The following is a 26,790-nucleotide window of genomic DNA, read 5'->3' as shown; positions in this document are numbered from 1 at the left end:
TCTTCCAGATTATTTGAGTTTTATGCATCGCACAGATTAATGTAAGAAATGTTATTTTACAATGTGAGCATGGGCAGATTCTACTGGAGCGACACATGGTGCCGTTCCAGTAGAAAAAAATGGAAATATTAAAAATGATTTTACCATCTGAGGATGAATGATTATTAAGCTACATCACCCATAAAGCTATTGAGAGTGGCAGGTTCAATCCCTCATACCTCAGTGTATGATACGTTATCATTACATCAGTAATACTTGGAACATATTTTAGGGTTTTACAATTTTTCAATTCTTCCTACATTTGTCACAGTCAAAGCACAATCATTGGCCAACATTGTCTTAGGCTATACAAACTTTTTCCTATATATTTGGAAAGTAAATTTTAAACAAGTGAACGTTGTAGCTAGTAAACTTTGAAATATGAATTGTCTTGAACCATTGAATAGCTTTAAGCAAACACAACAAGTTAACATATCTGTCAACACTTATTGTTCATCATTAGGAATTTACTTTAAACAAACTATTTGACAAGTAAACATTGGAAAAGATTTAAACAAGTAAACATATCATGTTAAAGTATTTATCTTTTTCAATAAACGTTCACTATTAAGCTTAATGTCAACGTTTCGTTTTCCAAAATTTCTAGGAAACATTTTCAAGACTCTTTATGCTTATTATTTCACTCGTTTCTTCCACCACAATCTGCATGAGTATTGATTTCACTGAAGATTTGTCACACCTTTGTTTATCCTGGATCATCTTGGTTACCAAATGATTCGGGAACGTGAAGTAACAACGATGCATCGGCTTCAAAGCTTCCAACTTCTCTGCATCCTTCTGGTTGTGGGAACAGGATACATCGTTGAAATCACAGGTTTGGTAGTGTTGGGAAGAATTTCTCGAATGGCGACCATTGCGACTTTTGGCAATTCAGAAAACAAGGCGTTGTACTTCCTTTCCTTCTAGTTTATCAATACCCTTGCTATCAATGCATATACTATAGATGTCGAATACTAATCAAGTCCTCTTTAGAGTCCTTAAATATCTACCTTATCAGCAGAGTAAGAGCTTTTTGTGGATGTACGAGAATAATGTTAATTTCCAGTTCAATTATTGATTAAGCCGAGACGAGAGTTATTTTTATGTAACATTAGAAATTTTCATGACAAGATGTTTCATTCAACAATTTAATTCAGAAACTCTGTAACAATTCATATGAATCTGATTAACATCAACATTATACTTATTAGTACGACCATAATTTATATAGACATAATCACCTGTATCTGAAGTCAGGTTTTATTTTCGGTTTGGTTAAACATATTAAGAATTGATTATTTTAGATTGAAAATAACTGTCAAATGACAAGGGGTAACTTGGGATAATTAATTATCGCCGTGTCTCCGTGACAAGTAGATGTCGATCAACCTTGAAATTATTACGTGAGTCATATTCAATATGAAAAGCAAATCGTGCTAAAAACAATTATATACTCTAGTGATGATCAATAAATGAATTTGTAAACTATCTTAATTATGCTGCGAATAGTACCAGTACACAAGTTATCAGTCCCTAGAACACCGAGTCTACCAGTCCCAGATAGTGAAGGAAGCCGTTCCCCCAATCACATGACGTGTGAAATCATAACTTCCAAATCTAAGTAGTTGCAAATATTTGACAAGATATTTCAAGCGAGGAATATGATTACCAGGGCACGGATTTTAATGACATGTGATATTCTTTTCCTTATGTAGTATGCATTGCTCTTAAGTATTAAAATCCTGAATATGAAACTCTGATTTTATAAATGTGACTTCTATTCTACATTTTTCGTCATATTTTATAAATTTTTAAGTTTTACGTCATTATTTCTAGTTTTACGTCATTTTTCTGTCATTGTTTCAAGTTTTATGTCATTTTCCGGTCATTTGTCGCGTTTTACTTCTTTTTCTGTTTTCTTTTCGTAATTGCAAAAAAAAGTAATGTAATTACGTTACACTCACTCATATTTAATTTTTAAACAGGAACTGACATTTATCGCCTTGATGTCTCTAGCAATGAAAACTGAAATTCTATCACCACGTGATTGTAGGAACAAACCAACATGCCGCTCGACATTATCAACTGCAATAATTTTGAATAAGTTAAGTTTTTTAACGATGTTTATACTTAACATTCACATAGAACTTGAAATTTCAGTTCTAACTTTACAGAAATAAGAACTATGCCGTACTAATTGTCATACCCTGAAATAAAGACAAACAATTTAAGTCATTTTTAGGTCATTTTATTGATATTTTAGGTTCTTTTGAAATCATTTTTCAGATATTTTTAGGTAATCAAAATCCTTACCCTGATGATTCCATGCTGCAACAACTCTAGTGCGAATGCTTATTTCTTGATACTTTCCTCTGCTACGGCCAACTCGTCTAGATCTGGAACCTCTTGTCGAAGTCTTAACCTGCAGTGCTGAATTATCTTCTTTCAAGCTATTGGGAACCAAATTCCCTTACACGACGCGATCTTTGTATATATTTTGTGAAAAGAGAATATCCAAATAGAAATTCGCCCTTTAAGATTATTACAACATAGACTTGATCCTCAAAAGTACGTACATCCTCCAATCTCAAAATGGATGTTTCGCTAGCCCATGTGCGTGTCCAACAGTATCCTTTAATTTTACTCCAGGACCTCGTTGTAACTTTAAACCGGGCACTTTTTACCGTATTATTTTTTTGAACTCATAATCCATAACAGTGCATTCACACCCACTGTCTAGCATTTAGTCCCAACATTTCCACTAAAAATTCATGTTTCGGGTTTATTATTGGAGTTTTCTGTTAATTCCCAAGCGTATCTTCTTTTTTGGGATTTAGTAAAGGCCGATATAGCAATTCGAATTTTCTTGTGTGACATCTGTTGTTTTGCCCTCACAATTATTCAAATTGTGAAGTGTTGCATGGGTGAGACTTAATCCTACAACGAGCTTGCGTTTAAACAATGTTTTGCTTGCTAATAGCACGTCCCACGAATTATTTTAAGGAAAAACACCTCCAAAAAGAAACGAAAAACCTTCATGTCGTGGTCCGCGCCATTATTCCCTCCGTGGGCACCCCTGGCCTTTTTCATGTGAGTGCAACACACATTTTTATGTCAACAAACATGTTCTCCTCAGTATGTAAGTAGTGGGATTGGTGGTATTATAAACCCACAAAAGTATGAACCCCCCTCCAGCAGATTTGCTTACACTTAAAACAAGCTCAACATGCCCATATGAGCTTTTTGCTCAAGTGTGGAACCCTGTCTAATCCAAGATTTTTGTAAAAAAGCCCTCATGGACTCCATCAGAAAGTATGACCCTCCTCAGATTGAAGTGCCTATACTTACAAAAAGGCACTTCTGTGAGATTGTTGTCCATAAACTTGTCAAAAATATGCCCCTCTTGATATTTTTTTGGCCACACCTAAAACTAGGCCAAGACACACCCACCCACACCCACCCACACCCACCCACACCTACACATATTTACTTCCGGTCCACTTCCGGTCCACTTCCGGTCCACTTCCGGTCCACTTCCGGTCTACTTCCGGTCTACTTCCGGTCTACTTCCGATCCACTTCCGGTCTACTTCCGGTCCACTTCCGGTTTACTTCCGGTCCACTTCCGGTCCACTTCCGGTTTGCCTTAGAGCTCCTCTAGAATTGCTCCGTGACTCTCTCATTTCTTACATCATAAACATATGATTTTTCTCCTATGAGAATAACACTACATATGGTGTCATCAGGTAAAGCCTCATGGAATTCACAGATAATTTTAATATTTGTTCTGTCATTCACCACAACTTGTTTTCTTTTTGAAGCATTGATTACAAACATGGGTCTCTGTGCTTTGAATTCATCAGGTGTGTAATACATGTCAGTATTGCCTGTAGTGACTCTTTTGAAGGATGTAAATGCCTCATATAATTTGAGGAAATCATTCTTGGACATGTCTAAATTGTAATTTTCTCTAGGAAATACCTCATTTCTGCCATTTTTAAGATATATGTTCTTGATGTTGCAGTTATCAAATTTACTTGAATTTTTTTCCTGATTGTTGTGTCTTCCAGTCTGAAACAATACTACCACAAAATCAGGCATGTCAAATTGAATACTGGAGAATGAATTTGTAGCATCAAACTCATAATATGTACCAGATGCGGGCTTCTGTACACATTGATATGTATAAAATTGCAGAGGAATTTGTGGATTTTTTATTATATCTGCTTTGTATTTAAGAGCATAACTGGCTTCATACTCAACAACAGGGATTCTTAACTCCATAGTCTGAATAATGCATTTGCCTGCATCAGGTAGGGTATTAGGCAGAGCTTCCCCTGTAGGGTTTATTGCACTGTACCTCATCAAAGCATTATTATCATTTGCAGCTCTTCTAAATGTAATTCTTAACCCACCCTTCCACATAATATCTTTGTAATCTGAGAAGAATCCTGGCAATAGGCGCATCGGGAACAGCACTGTGTGGTTCTTAGATAATATCTTATCACCAGCCTCGAATCCCCCGATTTTATAATATGAAGCCTCGGTTTTGGATAATTTTAATGTAGCCAAAGCGGTGGAGGTAATGCCAGGATAATCCACTCTGTTTATAACAACGCCATGCTTTCTGATCTCAATTTCAGAGAATAGATGGGGCACAAAATTGTCTACAAGTCTTATATTTGAATTTGCCGGATAATCTGTTCCATCGAGCTTTACAACATCAAATTTGATGTATAAATCTGCTCTGTGGGGGTGTATAAATCCATCCCCTACATCAAGATCAACCTCAATCTCTGTGTTGGGTTGATTTAAATTTGCAAATGTCCTCCTGTTTGGGGGGAATGATTGTAGCTCATAACTCTCAATATTTTCCATTGTATGTATTTTTATTTAAATATTAATCTCTATGATTGCAGTTGTTGTGGCTCCAGCAAAATCAACTAATTCTTCTTTTTCATTAGTGACCATCAATTCAATGTAATCTATTCTGTTGTGACACACAGGAAAATATAATGTTGGGGATGGATTGTAGATGATGGGCTCCATGAATTCAGAATTAGGCTTGAATGTTGCAATGATGCCTGTTTGTTTGTGAGTGCCTATGCCATTTGATTTGGTGATCATACCCTCTGCTACATTACAGTGTATATTCAGAGTCTCTATGGCTAAGAATTTAGGTATATTCATAGCAGTGTGTTTGATGCCTGGTTCAAGTTTTGTGTTGTTCTCAAAGCCCAACAGCTCTCCTATAGTACCCAGATCCACTGTCTCTGTAGCAGATACAATCTCTACTCTGTGAGTCACAGAATTTTGACTTAACACTACACCCCTGGGTAATTCAGCATTTAGAGTGGAGAGATTATATTGCCCTGGAGTGATGACAATTTTTTCATCCCCTACTGCAATTTTGTTGTTGTGGTGTGTAATATTAGGGATCAGGTACATGCCATAAAATGCTCTGAGAGCTATTGTTTTGGGATACACTATGTCATCATGCAATTTGAGTTTCAATATTGAATTTTGGCTGGTGAGATGGAATACCCCCATGATGTTTCAGATACCACAAGGCTTTTTGAAAATCTTCAATTGATGGTTTATTTATTTGAGACATGTATCTAAGAACAGATAAACACAAATGTCCGCAATTAACATCTTTGAAATTTTGAACACGGGCATTATTGTAATAAAGATTAGCTGAATTTAGATATTTTATTAAATTTTTAGGCGGAACACCTCCAAATGAATCAAATACAAATGCCTCATCTTTTAAATATTTAAGATAACAAATCCAGTGAGTGCCTTGATTTTTGTACTCATCCAAATTAACAATGCCACACTCTTTGTTGAGTGGTTGTTCCGGTAAAGAATCAGACATGTACACACCTCTAAAATGTTTGATGCCCAGTGGCTCGATTAAAGCTTCAATATCTTGGTTTGTAAGCGGCTCTTGTTTTTTTTAAACTTATTCATGGCTCTCTTAACACCTTTGCCTTTTTTCTCCATTGCCAGGTTATGGCCCCTCTGCTCATCTAATTCTGCCCTATTCTTCTTGGCATCTATTACTGTTTTTGCTATGGCAGCTGATCCCCCAGCCAAGCTCCCAACAGCCCCGAGAGCAGCTAAGATGGCAGGGATGGTAAATATAAATCCCCCAACATGTGATTTTTTCCTGGATTGCTGTAATTTTTTTAATTGGGGGGTACTAAGCAACAATTTCATACCATGCCCCTTTGCAATACAAGAATTTTTTTTCTTGCGCTGCTTTTTGGTCAAAAGGCTATCAATAGGCCCAAGAGATTTGAGACCTGCATAAGGTATTTGATACATAACACCCTTGGCCTTCATTGTAGGTTTATTATATACATATTCACAACCCCCACCCCAATTTTTGTTTGGTGCTCATAGCTATGGTGGTTCCCAATGCTGCAATTTTTTCACTCAAAGATGCATCTTTGCTTACAAATCTGCCAAATGCAGCCTCTTCTAATTTCTTGTCTGCAACATGTCTCTTGTCAAGATCAGAATGTGTGTTGTATGCAATATCATGGTCTCTACAAGCAGCATCTAAAGGATTAACACCAGGATCACCTCTGTTTAATCTATGGTCCAATTTTGTGCCTGGACCACAATACTGATAGCCTGGAATATGCAGTTCAAATGGCAACTTGTTTATAATGTCATTAACAAGCCCCCGACCCTCAGAAATATTCCAAAATTTAGGTGGTAGAGTATTAATAATTTTTATGAGATATCCAATCCCCTTAGTGTCATTCACTATAAAATTAGACAATTTGGTGCTTATCATGTCCATAATTCCAACCTTTTCATTGTAAAAATTGTGGTTCCCAGCATTTTCCTCCCCAGCTATCACCAGCAACCTATCTACAAGTTTCCTGACATCGTCAACCCAGACAAATTCTTTGGGCAGAGTGTTGTATTGTTTGATTCCACTACCAGTCTTGATCTGTGACCATATGGGCTTGATTAAATTGTTGTATTTTGCCCCACTGCTAGACTTGACTCTTTTTTGTGTGGGATCATTGTTCTGGTATAGAGCATCTGATTTTATTAATATTTCCTTGTAATCCTCATAATCCTGATCTGTATAGCTGCCAGGCCTTTTCCTTGTCATCAGTTCCCACAATCCAGGGGTTCCAGTGTACTTAACAAAAGCACCTTTTTCTCCAAGTCGAGATTCTGAATATACAATTATATCATCTCCCATAAATGTTACTCTGAAATTGCCAATTCTATGAATAATGCTGCCATCAAGCTCTGTGTCAGCATATAAGCCAAACACCTCATCTTTATTGTCTTTAGGTGTGGTTAAATATTTTTGAGCAAGAAGACCCAATTCAATAGGATCCTGACTGGCTTCAATTCTTCTAGGAGCAATAGGACTAGGTGTATGAATACTGGAAAGTGGGGTGAATGGATAATCTAATATGTTTCTTGCAGCTACAGGTACAAGCTCTGTGAGCAAATTTTGATTTTGCTCTGTAACAGTTTTGATATTCTTACCTAAATTATTAATAGCATCAATTACAGGCTGTTCTGTTTGTTTGTGTTTTTCATAAATTCCACGGTTCTCTGATTTCCATCCCTTAAATCTTTTTACAAGATAATCTCTTAACTTAAGATCATCAATGATTGGCCTTTTCATGGTTATTTATATACGTCTCAACGTCTAGAAAATGTTTCAACGTCTAGAAAATTGTTGATTTTATTTCTGTATTTGCCACTATTAGGTGTTCTTGTCATATCAATTGTGACAAACCCATAACTGTCCTGGTTCCAGCACTTACTGCAAAACTTGGAAAAATCATTGTAGCTCAGGTCCCCACCTACATATTCATCATGTATGTGTTTGAGGTTGGTATGGTCTTGATGAAAAACACATATAAAATTGCTGTTGTCCCGGATCAGTTGCTTGGGTATTTTTGAAAAAGTCTGTGCCAGGTAGAAGCAATCAATGTTTTTGTGCCGGCCCTGTGTAAAGAAGTTTCTAACCTTGTTTTGATTATCCAGTATAACATCATCAAACACAACAACAGAATTATCGAGACATTCATCAAGTGGCTTAACATCTGGTTCAAAAGTGGCAATATCCAATCCATCATATAGCTTCATCAACTGCTGATATTTTAATTGTTCCAAGCTCTTAGAGAAGACATACAAGTGCCTGTTTTTCCAGTCTAACCAGTTGGGAGCCAATAAAAAATTATCAACCATTAGTGTAGTTTTACCACAAGCAGATGGCCCAACAATAAGACACCTAATATTATCAGGCAGCAAGTTGCCATTTCTCTTATTCTGCTGTTCAGGTTCTGGCAGCCTTTTTATAACATCCCAGGTGTTCATATTATTATTTTGTTTGCATCGATCCAGCTGTTTTCCGGATGACCCAGCCATTTGACAAGTAACTTTTTGCCTTTTTTGCGGATGATTTTTTCTATGAGATATGTGTCAGGCTGTTTAGTTTTGCTGAGCTCTTGTTCATAGAACCTGCCTTTGAGAATTTCTCCTCGGTGATCCTTTATTATATATGTGTTAAGGGTCCCGGGTTTAACTTGAACCACTGTAAATAATTCTGTGCTCCAGTTTCTTGTGAAGCCTCTCTTGAATAAGTGCTTATATTTGCTGATTCTTACTTGATCACCCACCCTGTATTTGGCCTTTCTTGTTGTTGGCTGATATCTAGGATAATAAACAGTGCTGATCAATTTTTGCTCATCAGATGAGCTTATTACTTCAGAGGGTTTCATGTTGATTGTAGAATGGACCGAGTTGTTATATTTTTGTAGAAGTTCTGGAAGAATATTAACCCATTTATAATTACCTTGAAGTGTAAATTGTTTATACATAAGATTTTTTAAGGTTCTGTTGAATCTCTCTACAATTGAGGCCTTGAGGTCACTGTAACTCGAATAATGTTTTATTGCCTGGCTTTTAATAAATTGTTGAAACACTGAATTATAAAATTCTTTGCCATTATCTGTTTGCAAATAGCGCGGGGATCTTCCACTCTGATTGATGATTGTCCTGAGGGCTTCTGTAACACATTTTCCAGTCTTGGATTTGAGTGGCACAGCCCAGGAAAATTTTGAAAATGTGTCTATTACAGTGAGTAGATACTTGTAGCCCTTGTTGATTTTGTCTAAGTTTTTCAACTGTCCACTTGCCATTTCAATCAAGTCGCTTTGCCATAAATCATCTATGCCCTTTGTGACTACTGGGAGTCTCTTAAAATTATGTCTGGCCTGTCTGTGTAATTCATCAACAATAATTTGTCTAGACATAATATGTAAACAAGAATATTGCAACTATGGGGTGTTCAGCAGCTGAGACTGCAGGATTTTCTAAATATAATTTGTCCCCTATATGTATTTTAAATTCCAGAGAGTCATCATCTTCAACATATGCTGTTTCTAATGTATTGGGATCTGTAAAATCCTCCAATTCTACACTGGTGATTTTCACTTTGTTATCAGCATTTGTTATTGATAAGGTAGGGTAGTGATGTGCCTGTGGCTGTAGCCAATATTTGATCTTGATTGGTCTCAATGTGCCCCCAACAAAAAATTGGTAATAAAATTGTGCAGGGGACAGCATATATATTTTGCCACCTGGTGTAAATGGAGAATCATATTCTTTGTTGGGGATGCTGTACAATTCAAGAATTACTGAATGTTTTGGATTCTCGATTATGCCTGTTATTTCTTTTTCTGCTGTGAGCAATCTGCTTGTTACAGATTCAAGATGCTCATTGATGGTTCTAACAATCTCATCGTGCCCAGGCTTGATTCTTATGTCCACAGCAAGTTTCTTGTATTGTTGCACAATTTCTTGGAGCTGGGTGGCAAAAACAGACAGGGCATTTGCTTGATTGGATTCCATGGTCCCTAGCTGTTGCTTGATATTAGCTACAATTTGCTGTAAATTTTCAACAACTGCCAATTTTGAATTTTGAGCAGTAAGATCATGGACCTGCCTTCTGATATCCTCAAACAGGGCATGCAATTCATTAATATGTTGATTAGTTGGAAGAGTGGCTACTGTCTGTGTGAGATGTTTGATCTCTGCCTGGATATTCTTGATATCTTCTGATTTCAATATCCTATTCACTGCCCTCTTAATATTTTTAAGTTCCTGTGATGTAGGAAGATTTGATACTGTATTTTGCAAAGATTCAAGTGCCAATTTCACAGTGTTTAATTCAGAAGCATCAGCCACATTTTGCATAGCATTTTGGAGCAGAGCTATATCTGCCTGAGAAGGTGTGGATTGTTGTAAAATCTCAAGTTTTGTTTGGATATCATCTATCAAGTGATGAAAATGAGATAGTTCAGATTCAGTGTTGAGGTTTTCAAGCTTTGTGATTTGTTGCTGGACACTGACAAGTGTATCTACAATCCCAGGCAATCGGGATTCAAGTACATTTGCCAAATCACTTTGCACTGCTGCTATTGTACCTTCAAGATGGGTTATGGAACTTTGAATTTTTCCAAAATCTTCATATGTTTCAAGTTGCAGCTTAATATTTGCAACACTCCGAGTTATTGCATTCAAAGCATCAGAAGATGGCAAATTGTTCATAAAATTTTCAAGTGTCTCAATTTTTTCTTTAACCTCGGCTATGGCATTGTTCAAGGGGTCCAGATTAGGTATTTGGAGTGACTGAATCTGTTCCTTTAGAGTGGAAATCACTAGATCAAAATCTTCTTGTGATTTTATGCTTTTGACAATTGTTTGGAGCTGTGTCTGGACATTATTTATTTGCTCTTCCAATTGTTGTTTCAATTGCTCAGAGTTGTTAGCCTGGGTCTTAAATTTGGCTTGAAGAGCTGCTACAGCTTCTTCTAAACTTTGAAAATTATCCAATGTGGCCAGGTCAGTATATTTCTGAAGCAGCAATTTGAGTTCAGAATCAATTTTAAGAAGAGGGTCCATGCATTGTGATTGTAAATTTGTAATTTCTAATTGAAGACTGGCATTGAGTGTGGTTTGTAAAGCTTGTAAATCACTTCTTAATTTCTTGACTCTGACATCCAGCATCAGAATCTCATCACTGTGATCTTCATGTCTTGTATGGCCAAAAATATCATTAGGCATTTTGTTTAGTAGTTATTTATTATAGAGTATCTGATTCTTAATTCTATAAAAAAGGGTATAAGCTTGTCATAAGATCCAGGGACCTCAATATATAAGCAGTCACCAGCAGAAACAGTATAAACAGTACCAGAAACCATGTTTGAGTGCTTAATTCTGTAAATATTTCTCCCCACTGAAATTTTGACATCACCCTCAGGGGTTGTAATAAATTGCAATTGCCCACCTACAGGTAATTGGTAATGATTTAAATTATTGTTAAATATGTACAATATTTTGCCTGTTTCATCATCAACATCTGTAAGTATGCTGTTCAGATGAATAATTAAGAAACCACTCAGTTTAGATATGATATCAGGAGAGGGTTGTGGTGGTGGCAGCTCCATAACAGCCCGTTTTTTGAACCCAAATAAGTTCATAGGCATGTTTATTTATTTCAAGTCATGCTCTGTGATTGGGCATTGATTCCTATTTTTCAAATCACAATGCCCCCATGGTAAAGTATGTATGCCACATGATAAAATGCATCTCTTATCATCACGTGGGTCCAGAGCCACTTTTCTTACAATATTTGAAGTCAATAAGTGATCTTCACTCTGAATTCTGGATTCTGATGTTCTGATTAAGCTCTGGGATTTGAGGCAATTTTTGTAATCCTCAAAGCCAAGCTCTTTTTCCACAGCTACTCTGCCAATGCCCTTGGCTTTTTTGACAACAGCACTACATGTTTTAAAACTGTACATCTTGGCACTTAACCCAGCAAATTCCACAATAACATCACCAAGTGTCTCATCTTTTAACTTGCCGGGCACTTTTTTGTTGTGGTGTTGAATATTCAAATGGCTTGGCAATTCACTGGTATCAAAGTATTTGAACAATTCAGGCTGTGACATATCTTGATAAACATCTTCTGTTTGAATATCAAGAATAAAACTATCCGTGTCCATGTACATCAGTTTTACATTATCACCATAAAAAGGTTTCAGCACATCATAATACAATGTTAACATATGTAATTTGGACAATTCCAATATTGCAGCCCCTACATAAATAGGTTTATCAAACTTAATTCTTGTTTTTTTCATGTTGAAAAGTGCCATATCTTCATCATAAATTCTTCTGTAATTGAAGTTGGGCTTTGCAACCAATTTTTTGCTCAGGCTGGGGTCAGTAATTATTTTAACATCGGTATGTTTTCTGACATTTTCAATTGTTTTGCCATATACAGAATTTACCATCAATTTAAACAAGGCCTTATCAAATTCGCTCTTTGCAGATGTTCGAAGCTCCGTGTTTGTATCAATGTATGGCTTCAACCATTCTGAGTGCCTGAACCTTAAGACTTTGCCAAGTTTGGTCACTTGGACACCATGTTTCATCAGGAACTGGAGGTTCTTGTAATATATGACACAACCCTGTTTTGGCTCCAGAGTCATCATGAGCTTCTTCTGTTTAGAGCCAGGTGAGCACTGAACCTCAGGAATTGGGGGCAGATCAGAAAATTTGTTATGTAAATTTTTTGGAAATATCAGATCAACCTCTAAGAAGAGGCCATGTTCACGGTCATCAAAACCCTGAAGATCCTCAATATTGAAATCGACCCATTCAAGCCCTGCATATGGCAGTTTTTGCATCATGGCATGACCATAGAGGCTGTTGGCATCCACATACACTATATAATTTGATGGCCGTGCTGGATTATAATCGGGCATATATTTGTTATTTGCTCTGGCATATCTCTGAGAACATTGCACCATCCCTCCTTTTATATTTTCCTCCATAAACAGATACATATCTTGATCTTGGATCAGATCCAATTGCTTTTTGGTGTTTAAAAACATTGCAGACCATGCTAGGCCCGGGGCACTGTAAAAATACACTGGGTCCAGTCCATAATTTTGCATTGATGATTTTCTGAATGCCTGCAATATATCTGCTAAGATGGTCACATCAAGTTTCAAATATGCCATGTGATAATCACCAAATGTCCGGCATTTTAAATTGTTCCACACCAATTGGGCATGGTGATAATCTTCATCTGTGATTCCAGAACCTCTGATTTTGCTGTAAAACTCTTCTTGTGGAGGCAGGGAACACTCATCAAATTTAGAAAAATCTGTAACATAATCATATGGATATACACCCTTCCGCCTAATTAATTTCGGGTCCTGATTTGGAAACATGGCACGTGTGATTTTGAATTCACCATCAGATAATTGAGTGGTCAGTGTAGCCAGGCTAGCAGATAAAAATCTGTAAGAATCAAGAAATCTTATTTGAATAGAAAATCCATTAACTTTAATTATTTTGCTAATAGATATATATTTCTCATCATTTTCAGCTAAAATATTTAAATTCTGTTTGTCAAACCCCTCGTATCTGATTAGATGATGGAAATCATAATTGGATGCTCCATGACAAAATATGGGGACAAATCTTGGTCTCTTGATCTTAATATTACAGCTATTACACAGGGCCATTAAGAATTTACCATCTGTATGAGAATGGTGATGCACTTTGATATTTGTATCTGAAAATTCACAATCACATAGTGGGCATTTTTCTGCATTGTTGAAATCTTCAATCTGTTTCTCTGTTAAGGGCAACATGGGTTTTGATTTTAATAAGATGTTAGATGCTATGTCACGGCACTCATTTTCTATTTTATGTGCAAATATTTTGATGGCATCTGGTCCCATGTATGAATCTATTTTGGTAGCAACACCATCCTGTACAATCACATAACAAAAACTGGAAGGTTCATGTAGCTGGTATGGTGTAATAGAAGATTCTTCAGGATCTGGGCTACAAAATGCAAGAGATTTGAGATTTGATTCAAAATCACAGACAATATATGCTGGGTGTTCCAACAAGGCTTCAAACTTTTTGAATTTGCAATTTTCACTTGGATTGGGCATCACCATATGAACAGGTTTATGGTTCCCACAGTATTTGAGATGCTCAATTAATTTGTTCTTAGCAATTTCTGCACTCTCTTTACGAACCCCATTCACCATTTTCCTGCCATCAAATTCACTTAAACATCTTCCGCATATTCTGAATATTCTATTAGATTTGTCTAGTTGTGTTCTGACTAAAGCTTCAAGATTATGTATCAGAGTGTAATGGTGTGTGTCATCCCCTTCAATTAAGAGCAGTTTAATCGGAACAGCAGAATTATCATCAAGTATACTAATTCTGAGAGGTGCTATCAAGCAATCGCCACGGCCAGTGGAATAAATATATACATTAATAGATAATTGTTTGCCATTGATATCCCGGGCCTTTTTCTCAAATTTATCAATATTCTGAACAGACATTGGATATTCCAAACCCTCCATTGCTTCATCAAAATCGTGCTCATGTTGTTTATAATAACTTATTCGCTCAGGATGCCTTGAAACTGGATACAAAGCAGCTAAAATACACCACAAAAAGCATTTCTGGTCGGTATTTTCAATATTAACCACGGCTCTTCTGTTTTTAATATTATCAGGTAATGGCAGATATGTAGATCCTTGTAATGGAGTGAATTCAGAAATATTAACATATAACTTGTGCGGAAAGCCGCATAGGCTCCATCCAGACTCTTTTGCCTCAAATTCAGAGTGTTTAATGTTCAATTGATCTATTAAACTGTTTATTATTGTGTCTGAATTTGCATTTGAATATACTGGTACAGTTTCTGTCATGTGGGGCTGTGTAAATTTTGTGCCATTTGGCTTCTTATATTGAGTATACAATTTGAGAGAGAGCTTATAAGAGCCATTTTGTGCATTTAGAATTGCCTGCAGATCAGAATTTATACTGTTCAAAAAATTCTCAATGCCACATCTTGGCTCTGATACAAACCGGTAATCCCTAAGTTGAGCATTAAAACTGCTATGGATGGGTTCATAGCGTGGCTGCTTTGCAGGTCCGGCATTAACAGGTGCTTCATGCTTCCTTTTCAGACCAGATGTGGATGGTTGTGGGGGCAATGTTGATGACTGTGCAGAACAAGTATCTTTATGTGTATATTTGAAGTATTGCATGCTGTATTTTCTATTGCATTTGGGGCAAATTTTAGTGGGAGTTCTGTATTTGTCCGGATTACAAATCTTTTGGTGCTTGGCCCAATTGGGGCTGGATATATTCTTATTGCATTGATTACAATATTTTTGATTCGGCATTTTTGTTGTTGTTTATTATATACAATTTCTTGGGATTCAAATCAAAACTCTATACTGGATCAGTTGGATTCAACACTGTGCTGTGTATACCTAGTGTGTATACCTAGTGCATGTGTGTGTGTATGGCTATGGAATTTCTGTTGTTGTTTATTATATACAATTTCTTGGGATTCAATTCAAAACTCTATACTGGATCAGTTGGATTCAACACTGTGCTGTGTATACCTAGTGTGTATACCTAGTGCATGTGTGTGTGTGTGTGTGTGTGTGTGTGTGTGTGTGTGTGTGTGTTAATATTTTTGGTTTTGGTATTTATATAAAATTTCTTGGGGTTCAAATCAAATCTCTATGCTGGATCAGTTTGGTTCAGCAGTATGATTTGTAATTCAATTTATACAAATCTGCAATTAAAAAATATAAGCAGCACTGGAACAGTACAACCTTTCTCTTCAACAGCTCTTACAATACTGGCTGATATGCAATGTAAAATCTCTTTATATACCCTAGGCACGGACCGCATTGAAACAATAAGCCAATCAGAATATAACACATCATCACATTACGTCATAAGCAACCAATCAGAAAACGACACATCTGAAACAATAAGCCAATCAGAATATAACACATAATCACATTACGTCATAAGCAACCAATCAGAAAACAACACGTATCTAATAATTTATTGGATGTTGCACAGCATGATGCAATACAGAAATAGGCCACAAGTAGACCGGAAGTAAATATGTGTGGGTGGGTGTGGGTGTGTGTGGGTGTGTATGTAGGTAGGTGTGGGTGTATATGAGGGTGGGTGTGGGTGTGTATGAGGGTGTGTATGTAGGTGGGTGTGGTCAAGGTCAAGGTCAAGGTCAAGATCGGGGTCAAGGTCAAGGTCAAGGTCAAGGTCAAGGTCAAGGTCAAGGTCAAGGTCGGGGTCAAGGTCAAGGTCGGGGTCAAGGTCAAGGTCAAGGTCGGGGTCAAGGTCAAGGTCAAGGTCAAGGTCAAGGTCAAAGTCAAGGTCAAGGTCAAGGTCAAGGTCAATATGTGTGTGTGTGTGTGTGTGTGTGTGTGTGTGTGTATGTGTGTATGTGTGGGTGGGTGTGGGTGGGTGTGGGTGGGTGTGTCTTGGCCTAGTTTTAGGTGTGGCCAAAAAAATATCAAGAGGGGCATATTTTTGACAAGTTTATGGACAACAATCTCACAGAAGTGCCTTTTTGTAAGTATAGGCACTTCAATCTGAGGAGGGTCATACTTTCTGATGGAGTCCATGAGGGCTTTTTTACAAAAATCTTGGATTAGACAGGGTTCCACACTTGAGCAAAAAGCTCATATGGGCATGTTGAGCTTGTTTTAAGTGTAAGCAAATCTGCTGGAGGGGGGTTCATACTTTTGTGGGTTTATAATACCACCAATCCCACTACTTATGTAGGCAAGCAAAGATGACAGATGTTGGCAAATTACACTGTTAGTAATATAGGCACTGTTGTAGGAGGACAAGGCACACTGTGCCCCTCAATAAGGTCAGATTGACATAATCTGATTTCGGCAGCAAGTGGCGTCCTTCCATACGCTAGGCGGGCCACATTCTAATGACACAATAACCAAATGGAGGCACTACACATATAAATTGTTGTGTCAGTCTTGACCTCCTCAATTTATATGACGTTGAAGCTACTGCTTAGAAACGATATACGTTAGTACGTGTACTTGATGTTCCATATTTCTAAAATCGTAATTATGATGCTAAAATCTTACCTAATGGACCGAAAGCAATTTGTCAATTATAGAGGATACGTATCTTGGGAATACCCTATGCCTTGTGGGGTGCTCCAATTTGGTCCCACTCCTTCTCTTACTCTTTATTAATTACCTCCTGAAAATTATTACGAAATCGCGTTGCCTTCTATTCGCTGACGATGTAAAAATATTTAGAACAATTTGCTCTGACGAAGACAGCCTTGACTTGCAGGCAGACGTACATAGATTACTACAGTGGAACGAAAATAATATACTTTCATTTAATCTTCATAAATGTCAGGTAATGTCTACAACAAACGCTCAAACAATAAAAAACTTCCAGTAGCAGATGGGACAAAACAAATAACAAGGGTCATTAAATTCACGGATTTTGGTGTCACATATGACGCAAACCTATGTTTTAGAGAGCATATCCATCATATCGTTAACCAAGCGTATAAGAAATTAGGATTTATAAAAATATGTGGGGAAGATCTCAAAAGTACATCAATATTAATAACTTTGTATGTCTTCCTAGTACGCTCACTTCTAGAATATGCATCGTTAACATTGCAGAATTCGGACAAAAACATATGAGGGAAATAGAAATGATTCAGCACAAATTTTTGAGGTACATAAAGTACAAGGAAGACAAAGTGTACACTAAATTCACTCCGTACTTGATCTTCTATCGCAGTTTAACATCGAAAAAAATTAAGAAAGGTTTAACCTAAATTTGATGAGCACGCTATATAAAATTGTAAATAACAAAATACACTCTATGCGGTTAGTATTAGTATCTGCATTACAACATCGTGTACCTCAAATGAGAACTAAACCGAATCCCGGGTTGTTTCATGTACCAAGATCTCGAACAAACTATGAAATGATATCTCCGATGTGGAAAATTAGTAAAAATTATAATGAAGTGATAGCAAATGTTCCGAGTGTTGATATAAACAGTCTGTCACTTCAATCATTCAAAAGAGCCTTCTGGGTCAGTGGAGAAAGGAGTGAGGGGTTCCTCTGTAAAGCAATTAGTGAAATAATTTATGTTATGCACAAATATATGTAATGCACAAAATGTATGCATGCCTCAATGGACAATGTTCTGTGGCATCATTTTATGACAGATAATGTCAAATGGCACGTTTAAGATGCTACATTTGTACAGTTGCGGAAAAATTTCAAGTAATCTATGCACGTCCATTAGTTCTACTTACACGTAATTCGAGAATTCACGAGGAACGGAATGTACTATTCTACTCGCCTTAATTTTAATAAGTGACGCATGATGGCGCCATGCAGGAATTTCGATTAAACAGTAAATTCTTGAATCTTGTCTCGCTTAAAAGTTACAATAACGATAAAGTTACATTCCTTTTAATCTTACCGTCTTTGGTACGAGTGTTGATCATTTATAGTAGTGGTTAACTTGTCTGTAAAAATTTGCCGCCAAAAGTTTGCTATTATCTACCTTATGCACAGGGACATTTCGATGTCGCAGTGAGTGCACGCATGGGCAAATTGCATTGATGGTGTTTCAAAATAGATCTTACAGCGTGTTACACTAGAATCCTTTGTATAAACAAAGCCAGAAAGTTTAATTAACTGTTTATTACAGAAGGATCCTTAATGTATATATGTATATGCTAATGCGCAATGGTATAACCATGAAAATGGTTGGTTTAACTAGGAAATTAGTGCTATACACAAAAAGAGAAGAGGTGAGGAAGGGGAGTGTGCAAGATGGTGATCGAGTAGTACTGCGTAGCGAGTATATGGGTGGAAGAAGAATGCTTCGATTTTGGCGTCTGCTTGGCGACAAAGGAAATGTGATATACCTTTGTGAACGAATAAGGAACATTCGCAGTAAGTGGAATTCGGTTACCTGTGGTCTGGATGTTGGAATGATGAAGGGAAATAACTGCGCACATGTGTGGTGACTTCAAAGGTAAGCTGTTGTTTCCAATATATATATATTCATGAGCTCATGTCCTCGAACAAAAGGTTCTACCTAGATTGTACTGACCGTTTATAGCATGCTTTCGTACGAATCGTGTTATCCAAGATAATTTCGGATAGTTCATTGCGATTCTCATGGCGCGTTGCATATGGAGGATAACGTCATCAATATAAGAATTGGCGTTGTCGCATAAAACAAGCTCACGTCTTGTTTAGTACTTTGTAGAGAGTTGAACTTGAATCATGAATGTGCATATGCGTCACAAACTTGCAAGTCATCATTAATTTGAGAATGATTGCTGCTTAATCTTTCACGCTGATACATGACCATATATGGACACGCATGTCTCACCTAGAGAAAGAAATGATATCACGTAATTTTCTGCGTAATTCATGACTTTTAAGATATAAGGATATTCTCACAGTTAAAGAGTGATATCGGCTCTATTAATACTTAATGATAAAGCTTGACAGTTGTAACAATGTCGATCATATTGTACGCCCATGTTTAATTGCTATGTTGATATCTCAAGGTCAAGAGAATCAGCTGTTCAGGTGCTAATAAACCGCATTCAACAAGTAATAAATAAACTAGAACATTTGTGGAGCAAATATGTTAAGATCTTATTCAATAAACGTATTCATTGAAATGTGAGTTCTGTTTCAGCCAGATATACAAACAAGATATAAGTTACAGCTATTGAGATATAATGAGCTATCAACCATATTTATTTCAGAAGGATATCTTTACGGGGTGCTATTTCGTAACTGGACTGGATTCTGATTGAAATTTCGTATTGCCGGTTCAAGGGTGTGTTAAAATTGTCATGATTCAGTTAAGGGTGCGTTCTTAACATGTTCGAGCCGCATATTTAGGTGACGTCGAAATAAGGCAATTTTGCCTAGCATATATAGGTGATAGTATTTGGCAAGTTTATCGGTTTGAGCAGGAGCGACCTGCTTGGTACACCTACTGCAAACTAATTTAAAAGCCATTTGGTTTAATTTGATTAATTTTGGGTTTGCTATTCCTCTCCAGCTCAACTTAACCCACTTGCGCTTTTAGGCGTTTCGGGTATGACACGGGTGATCTAATTTGCATGAGTAAAGAGTTAATAGGGAGGATTTGGTAGGCTTACCATACGTCCGGGATTAGCCCGGACAGTCCTGTTTTTTTAGTTATGTCCGGTGTGATGTCCGGGATTGCAAAATGTCCGGGGTTTTGAGAATCTGAACGTGAAAATAGCTACCGGTATTGAATATTCACCACCAGATTTTATGACCGGCAAGGATCGATCGATTATAAGGATCGATTATAATACCTTTTCTTTCTTCGAGATATCGACTTCCGAGCGGTTCCGTTTCCGTACTTCCGTGGTCTTGCAAGCGTGTGAAGTAACTCGTCTACACCTTTTTGATACAAGGAACATCTGCTCCAGTTGAGAGAATATTTTCAATTATGGGGAATATTTGGTCTGCAGAAAGAGGTAGACTTCTAGTATCCACTGTTAAAGACTGCTGAATGTCAAAATTAATTCATCACTTTCATGTTGTGAATTTTATGATGTTATTAAAACAAACAAGCCATTTCTGAAAAAAGTCATGTCTAGTGAAAAGCACAACTGAGTCAACTAAGAGATAATGCTACCTAGAACAGAGAGGTTTCCTAAACATCAGAAAATGTGTTACTCAATTAGAGATTTGAAAATTAATTGATTGATTTTAGAAAATAATGTTAATATTTTTTCTTGTACAATTTATAGTTTAATATTCCAATCAAATGTTAAGGCTTTTAAGTAATTTCAATTTATTTTTGTAAAAAAAAAAAAAATCAGCAGGAACTAGTTGATCGCGAATATGTCCTGAGTTGGACCCAAAAAAATATGGTAAGCCTAGGATTTGGTTGAGTGTAAATATGGATACATGGATGAGATAGTGAGTGGATTGTTCATATTTCAGAATGGTTGCTGTAATCATGGGGGGTAATTCAGTTTGTCCAGTTCACCTCTCTTGGTGTGTCATACTTTGTTAAATAAATATTTGGGATATGCTTCGGCTTACCAGATTACTATAAGCGAAAAAGTACGACATGCTGTCCCAAAATGTAGGACTTTACATCAGAATGTAGGAAATAAATCTTTCACAGTAAATAATTCACATTACTAGAACATGTTAGAAAATAATGTAAAATTGATGCATGTATAGTTTTTGTTAAATATTTCTTAAATACGGAATTCAAAATTCTAAAAATTAGTTTTATGTGAGAGGTTACAACATGAACACTGTAGATAAAATTTCTCCTAGCCCACAAAGGATTCTTTTTTTAACGAAATGTGTAAAAGTTGATTTCGAAAGCAGTTCTGCTGGATATTCAGTCGTCTGGTTGATCGTGTAGAAAAGTCTCCTTAAGGATATAATATTAATACTACTACTACTACTAATAATAATAATAAATAATACCCACGAATCCTTGCTCATTTTGGTAACAGTGGCTCCATGACAGCATTTTAGGCAGAGGGCCTGACGAAATTCAACTCGATTCTCAATAATTGGACAGGAATCAAACAATATGACATATTTTTACATATTTATGTACACTTGGAATGTTTACATATTTCAGTGATTTATTCTACAGATTTATGTATACATTTTTCACATTTTGGCTACATAAAAAAGTTCTGACTTTTCATATCGAATGTTGTGTGGAGGATATAGCATTCTTTTAAGCCACAAAAGTCGAGCTATCCGGTTCTGCCCCCTCACAATTAGCCCTTTTAATTCTGCCCCTCCAAAATTAGGTTCAGTTTAATTCTGCCTGCTCAATATTAGGCTGCTCCCTCAAAATTAAGCCCAGTTTATTTCTGCCTCCTAAAAATTAGACCAGTTTAATTCTGTCCTATCAAATTAGGTCAGTTTGATTCTGGTCCCTCCCAATATAATTCTGCCCTCTCAAAATTAAGCCCGGATTAATTCTGCCCCCTAATAATGTGGCCCAGTTTAATTCTGCCCCCTAAAAATTAGGCCCTTTTTAATTCTGCTTCCTGAAAGTTAGGTCCCAAATTAAGCCCATGCAGACAACTGTTCTTGTTCGCTTTGAATTTCATATCCATACTCATGGAACAAATTGTCCTGTTTCAGGGGAATTTGTCATTTGTAGAGACCTGGGAGGAGAATGCCGACGTTACTGCAGTGGTGCAATCATAAGAAGAGCATTTTGCCCAGGTGGGGAGGTCTGCTGTTTGACTGTAGGTGCGTATATCACTCTCTGCAAAAGTATGATTATTTCATTCATCTTTGGTATTTAGTTAAAGCTAGTATACTTCCAGAATGCAATAGGGAAGTGTTTTACTATACAAGTGTGGGGCAGGCACACTTGGTACGTCTACAAGTTGTGCCCTCAACTTCCTGCCAATGCGGAGAAGGTTTAGAGTCAATTAATCATTTATTTTTTCAGTGCCATTTACGTCATCATGATCGTGATATTTTGTATAAAAATTACAACACACAAGAATTCCATTTCCGATATTCATATTAACACTTATTTCTGAATCTCAAACTACGATTATGTGAATATTGCATAGATTTACCCAGAAACATAACTTCACAAATAAATATGTTCATAACACCAAGAATAATTGATAGCAGAACAAACCACAAAATCTCACTATACCTTAGGAACAGAAAGGTCTATAATTCTGAAAAAGAGACAACGGAGGATATAATTTCTTGAGGAAAGTGAATAGCATATAGATTACCGAGCTTGGAACAGGAACAATGACGTTAAAACTACTAGTCAGTACCTTTGGCTAGAAATCGCTTTAAAGATATTAAAATCAGAATTATGTGTAACAAGATAGATTTGAGAATAACTAATAGGATATAATCGCAATTATAATATAAATTTACTAAATAAATAATCGATATCAGCAAAGATATAATAGTAAAGTGGAATACGTTTTCTGTGTGCTAGGAAAAAAAATCGGGACATTTTCACATCCAGACTGCGGTAGAGAAAGGTTAAAAAAAGGATGACCTGTCCGTAATAAATGGAGGCCTCTGGAAACCTTATATTTAGCACCTCTGGTGTAGCTCAATGGTTATCGCTCACTCCTGTGCGTAGGTAAAATAGTCAATGGAATATTCGTTCTCCTGAGGCATGAGTCGTCCTAAGTTCGATCCCGGAGCGATTTCCCAATTTTCAGTCTTGATCCAGCATCACGAGGACAATAGAACAAATTTAATAAAATGTAGGGGGCTCCAATTTTGAAACACGGAGATGGGATTCTTTGTGCTGTTTGTGTTGACCACGATTCGCCCAATTAAAAGCTTCGTGGCAGGAAAGGGCGCCCTCAGGGGGGAGCCAGGGGGGCACTTACTCCTCCTGAGATTTCTGGAAAGAGTTAATGATATTCGAACGGTGAAATTGAAGAGATATATTATAACAAAAAATAATGTTTTCTGTGATAAACAGGCCGTAAGTTACAGCAACTATTATTATTATTATCATTAGAATTGTTTGAAGTAGGGTTATATTTAAGCTTGCAGTCTATTTTACACGGATTATCTAACTATTTAAAACAACTTTTGATCTACATGGATTAATATGTTAAGTGTACAGTTATGCAAATTGTATTTAGATATAGAAAATATGTATATTACAAATGATTGTATTTAAAAAACCATAAGAACTATAAGAAGTAGTAGTAGTAAAAGTAATATCATGGTAATAATAATAATAACAAAAAGGAATAATAATATCAATAATAATAATAATAATAATAATAAAGTTTCTATGACTCTGCCCCCTGAGAAAAATCCTGCGGACGCTCTTGATGACAGGCCTTCGCCTTCAAAGGAATATTGCGTCACTGAGTTTGATTTTAGTATATACATTTTAAATCGTATTTGTATAGATTTTGGTGTTGCTAAACTTTTGATTGCGAGAAATGCATGAAACAAAGGCCGGTGTATCAATTGAAACAGTAAAACATGTAATTTGGTTTCTTTGAAATTATTGTGTCTGGTTTTCATTTGATACATTTTTGTGCATCATACAAAAAGTAGGTGATAAAAGTAAATGTTGGAATACTGCATCAAAGCATTTCTGTGTACTTTGATTCACCAAAGGTTCTTCGGCAGCTGTTAGTGCACTTTAGGGGTGCCAGCATATCTTTGACAAATTTCATGTTCTGTGTGTATGACATTTTGAGATGTTTAATTGTACTGTACTATCAAGTTCTATCTGAAGCAGCGTGTTCCTGCACAAGTTGTTATCGTTCCCAGAACGCAAATGCTACAAGTGCGAGGGCGCAACATGTATCTACTCTAGTAGGTCCATAGATGAATGCTATGGACGCAACCTCTACAAGTCTCTTGAGGAGTGTCAGGCCCATTGCAGTGAGTATTTAACCACGCCATTGCACTCAATTTATTTATTTATTTATTTCGAATACAACAGACGAGTGTCTAATTACAGTGTTCTACATTTTCTGCTTTTAGTTCAGGGTGCGAATTAATGGGGGGATACCGAGGATTTGCCACTACACCCTACCTATTCTTTCCACAAACACTCGCTCTGTGTAATGTTAGCAAGAAGCAAAATTACTTCCTAAGTCCTAATTATAATTACTTTAAAGCATATGATTAATAATGCCTTTCTTTGCTAAACTAATTTAATATATTTATTGTATTTCACAATTGACAAAAATGAGGAAAAAGAACATGTTGAAACCTCAAGCTGAAACGTAGGACCACGCGTAGCTAATTAGTGAAATTTATCCAGGAAATGTTTCTACGGCCCTATGAAGGGAACTATCGAAGCCTCATGGCTGATTCAAGGTCCTAGCATTCGGAAGGGTTCACTGGAAACGTACTGAGAAGGGTCGCCTTAGACACTAATTGTAAATTATGAAAAAATAATTCAAAATCGCTTGGCTCATTATTACTTATTCACTTGCCCTCACGGGTTAATGGTGGTGCGTCACAGAAATTCACCAAAACATTCTTCCTTCATGAAAAAATTGATGAAGATAGGAATGATCAAATTAAGCATTTTCATTCGTCTTAGATTCTACTACAAAGCGCAACAAAGGCCAATTTTTATATAAGAACCGACTGGCAACAGTGATCGGATCGCGCCTGCGCAGTAACAACACTTGGTCCATTGGCGATCCAGCAACCATAGTTTCGCTAGTCAGCTGTTCGTTATCGTGTGTGTTAGAGCGTGTTAAAATGGCTTGGCGCATACACAATCCCGCCAGGTGCGAAGAGCGCTCTGATATTTGATTTCTTTAAGCCAAAGGTCAAAATGCTGCTGCAATTCACGAGAATTCTGTGAAGTGTACGGTGACAGTGCAATGAGTGAAGGAAAGGTATGGCAATGGTGTCGTCAATTCAAAGAAGGCTGCACGAATATTCAAGATGAAGAGAGTAGTGGAAGACCGAGGACCTGGTGCAGCGTGTGAATGTAAAAGTGCAAGAAAATCGTCGCTTTACCTTTAGCTCTCAGCATCGAATTTCCAGAGGTTTCACGATCAACATTGTTCCACATTGTTACAGACACATTAGGACATCGGAAATGGTGTGCCACATGGGTCCCCAAAATGTTAACAGACTTCACAAAACGAACCGACGCACATCGTCACGTGCATTTTTGAATCGCTACGACAGAGAGGGTGATGAATGTTTTTACCCACATTGTTACAGGTGAAGAAACGTGGATTTCGTACGTATCTCTAGAGTCCAAACAACAATCGATGCAGTGGCATCCGTCAAATTCACCAAATTCGAAAAAGTTCAAGCAAACTCCGTCTGCACAAAACATCATGGCAACTGTGTTCTGGGACTAACGGGGTGTTTTTTTGGGGGGATTTGGTGAAACCCGGGGGAAACAATCACATCACAAGCGCACTGTGATACAAAATACAAACTCAGGCCTGCCATGTAAAACCGACGACGTGGAATCCTGCGTTCAGGAATTATGCGTCTCCATGACAACGCCAGAGCACACACTATTCACTCTCCAGACGATTCAGATGTCCAGATGAAAGCTTTTTGATCACCCCCGTACAGTCCGAACGATCCACCAAGTGTATTTCACCTCTACCTGCAACTAAAAAGGTGGCTTTCGTCTGAACGATTTGAAGAACCTGAGGTGTTGAAAACAGCAGTGTTGAATTGGCTGAACGCCCACGCGGCCATTTTCTATGCACAGTATATAAAAGAGCTTGTTCCACGGTAAAGAAAGTGCTTGGAAAATAATGGTGACTATGTTGAAAAATTAAGTGAATCTGTAGGAACCACTGAATAAATACTATTTAATGCCTTGAAATACATATTTTTTTTCCTGAAAGTGATTTGACAGGAAGCCTGTTTTCCAGGCGTTACAATTATTAATATTAATTACAATATATTGTTAATTTATTGATTGATTGAATTGGTGTTTTTAAGTCCACTTTATGCACAAAAAGGCTAAATTATTATTGTCACTGTAGTTATAGTTGAAATCATTACTTCTTTTCTCTAATCTATTTCTTGGAATGTATTTCAATCTTTCAAGTGTATTGCTTAGTATTACCGTGGTCACAAATATATATTGAAGTACGTCAAAATTATACTACGACAACGCCAGGAGACCCGGTTTCGAATCCCCACCTGAGCATGGTTGTTTGTTAGTATCCATTCATCAATTTAACCACATTATCACTCATCCCCGTCTTCGCAATTAGTCAAAGTGGCACAAAAGCGAAGTAAAATAAAGTAAATCAATC

General features: G+C 36.9%; 1 protein-coding gene across 1 annotated transcript in view; it reads left to right on the top strand.

Annotated features, from left to right (window-relative positions):
* The first annotated feature begins 610 nt into the window (after positions 1–610).
* Positions 611–26,790, top strand: part of LOC145978624 (uncharacterized) — a 72,456-nt gene continuing 46,276 nt past the window's right edge. The window contains exons 1-3 of the mRNA XM_083111367.1: positions 611–874; positions 22,160–22,270; positions 24,305–24,418. Of these exons, the coding sequence (XP_082967493.1) occupies positions 772–874; positions 22,160–22,270; positions 24,305–24,418 (328 nt within the window). The 5' untranslated portion in view covers positions 611–771. The remainder of the gene's footprint in view (positions 875–22,159; positions 22,271–24,304; positions 24,419–26,790) is intronic.

This window comes from Lepisma saccharinum, chromosome 25, assembly GCF_977018435.1.
Source record: "Lepisma saccharinum chromosome 25, izLepSacc3.1, whole genome shotgun sequence".
In the NCBI taxonomy this organism is placed as follows: domain Eukaryota; kingdom Metazoa; phylum Arthropoda; class Insecta; order Zygentoma; family Lepismatidae; genus Lepisma; species Lepisma saccharinum.
The sequence above is the reverse complement of the archived record's forward strand: the minus strand, read 5'-3'. Positions and strand labels throughout refer to the sequence as shown.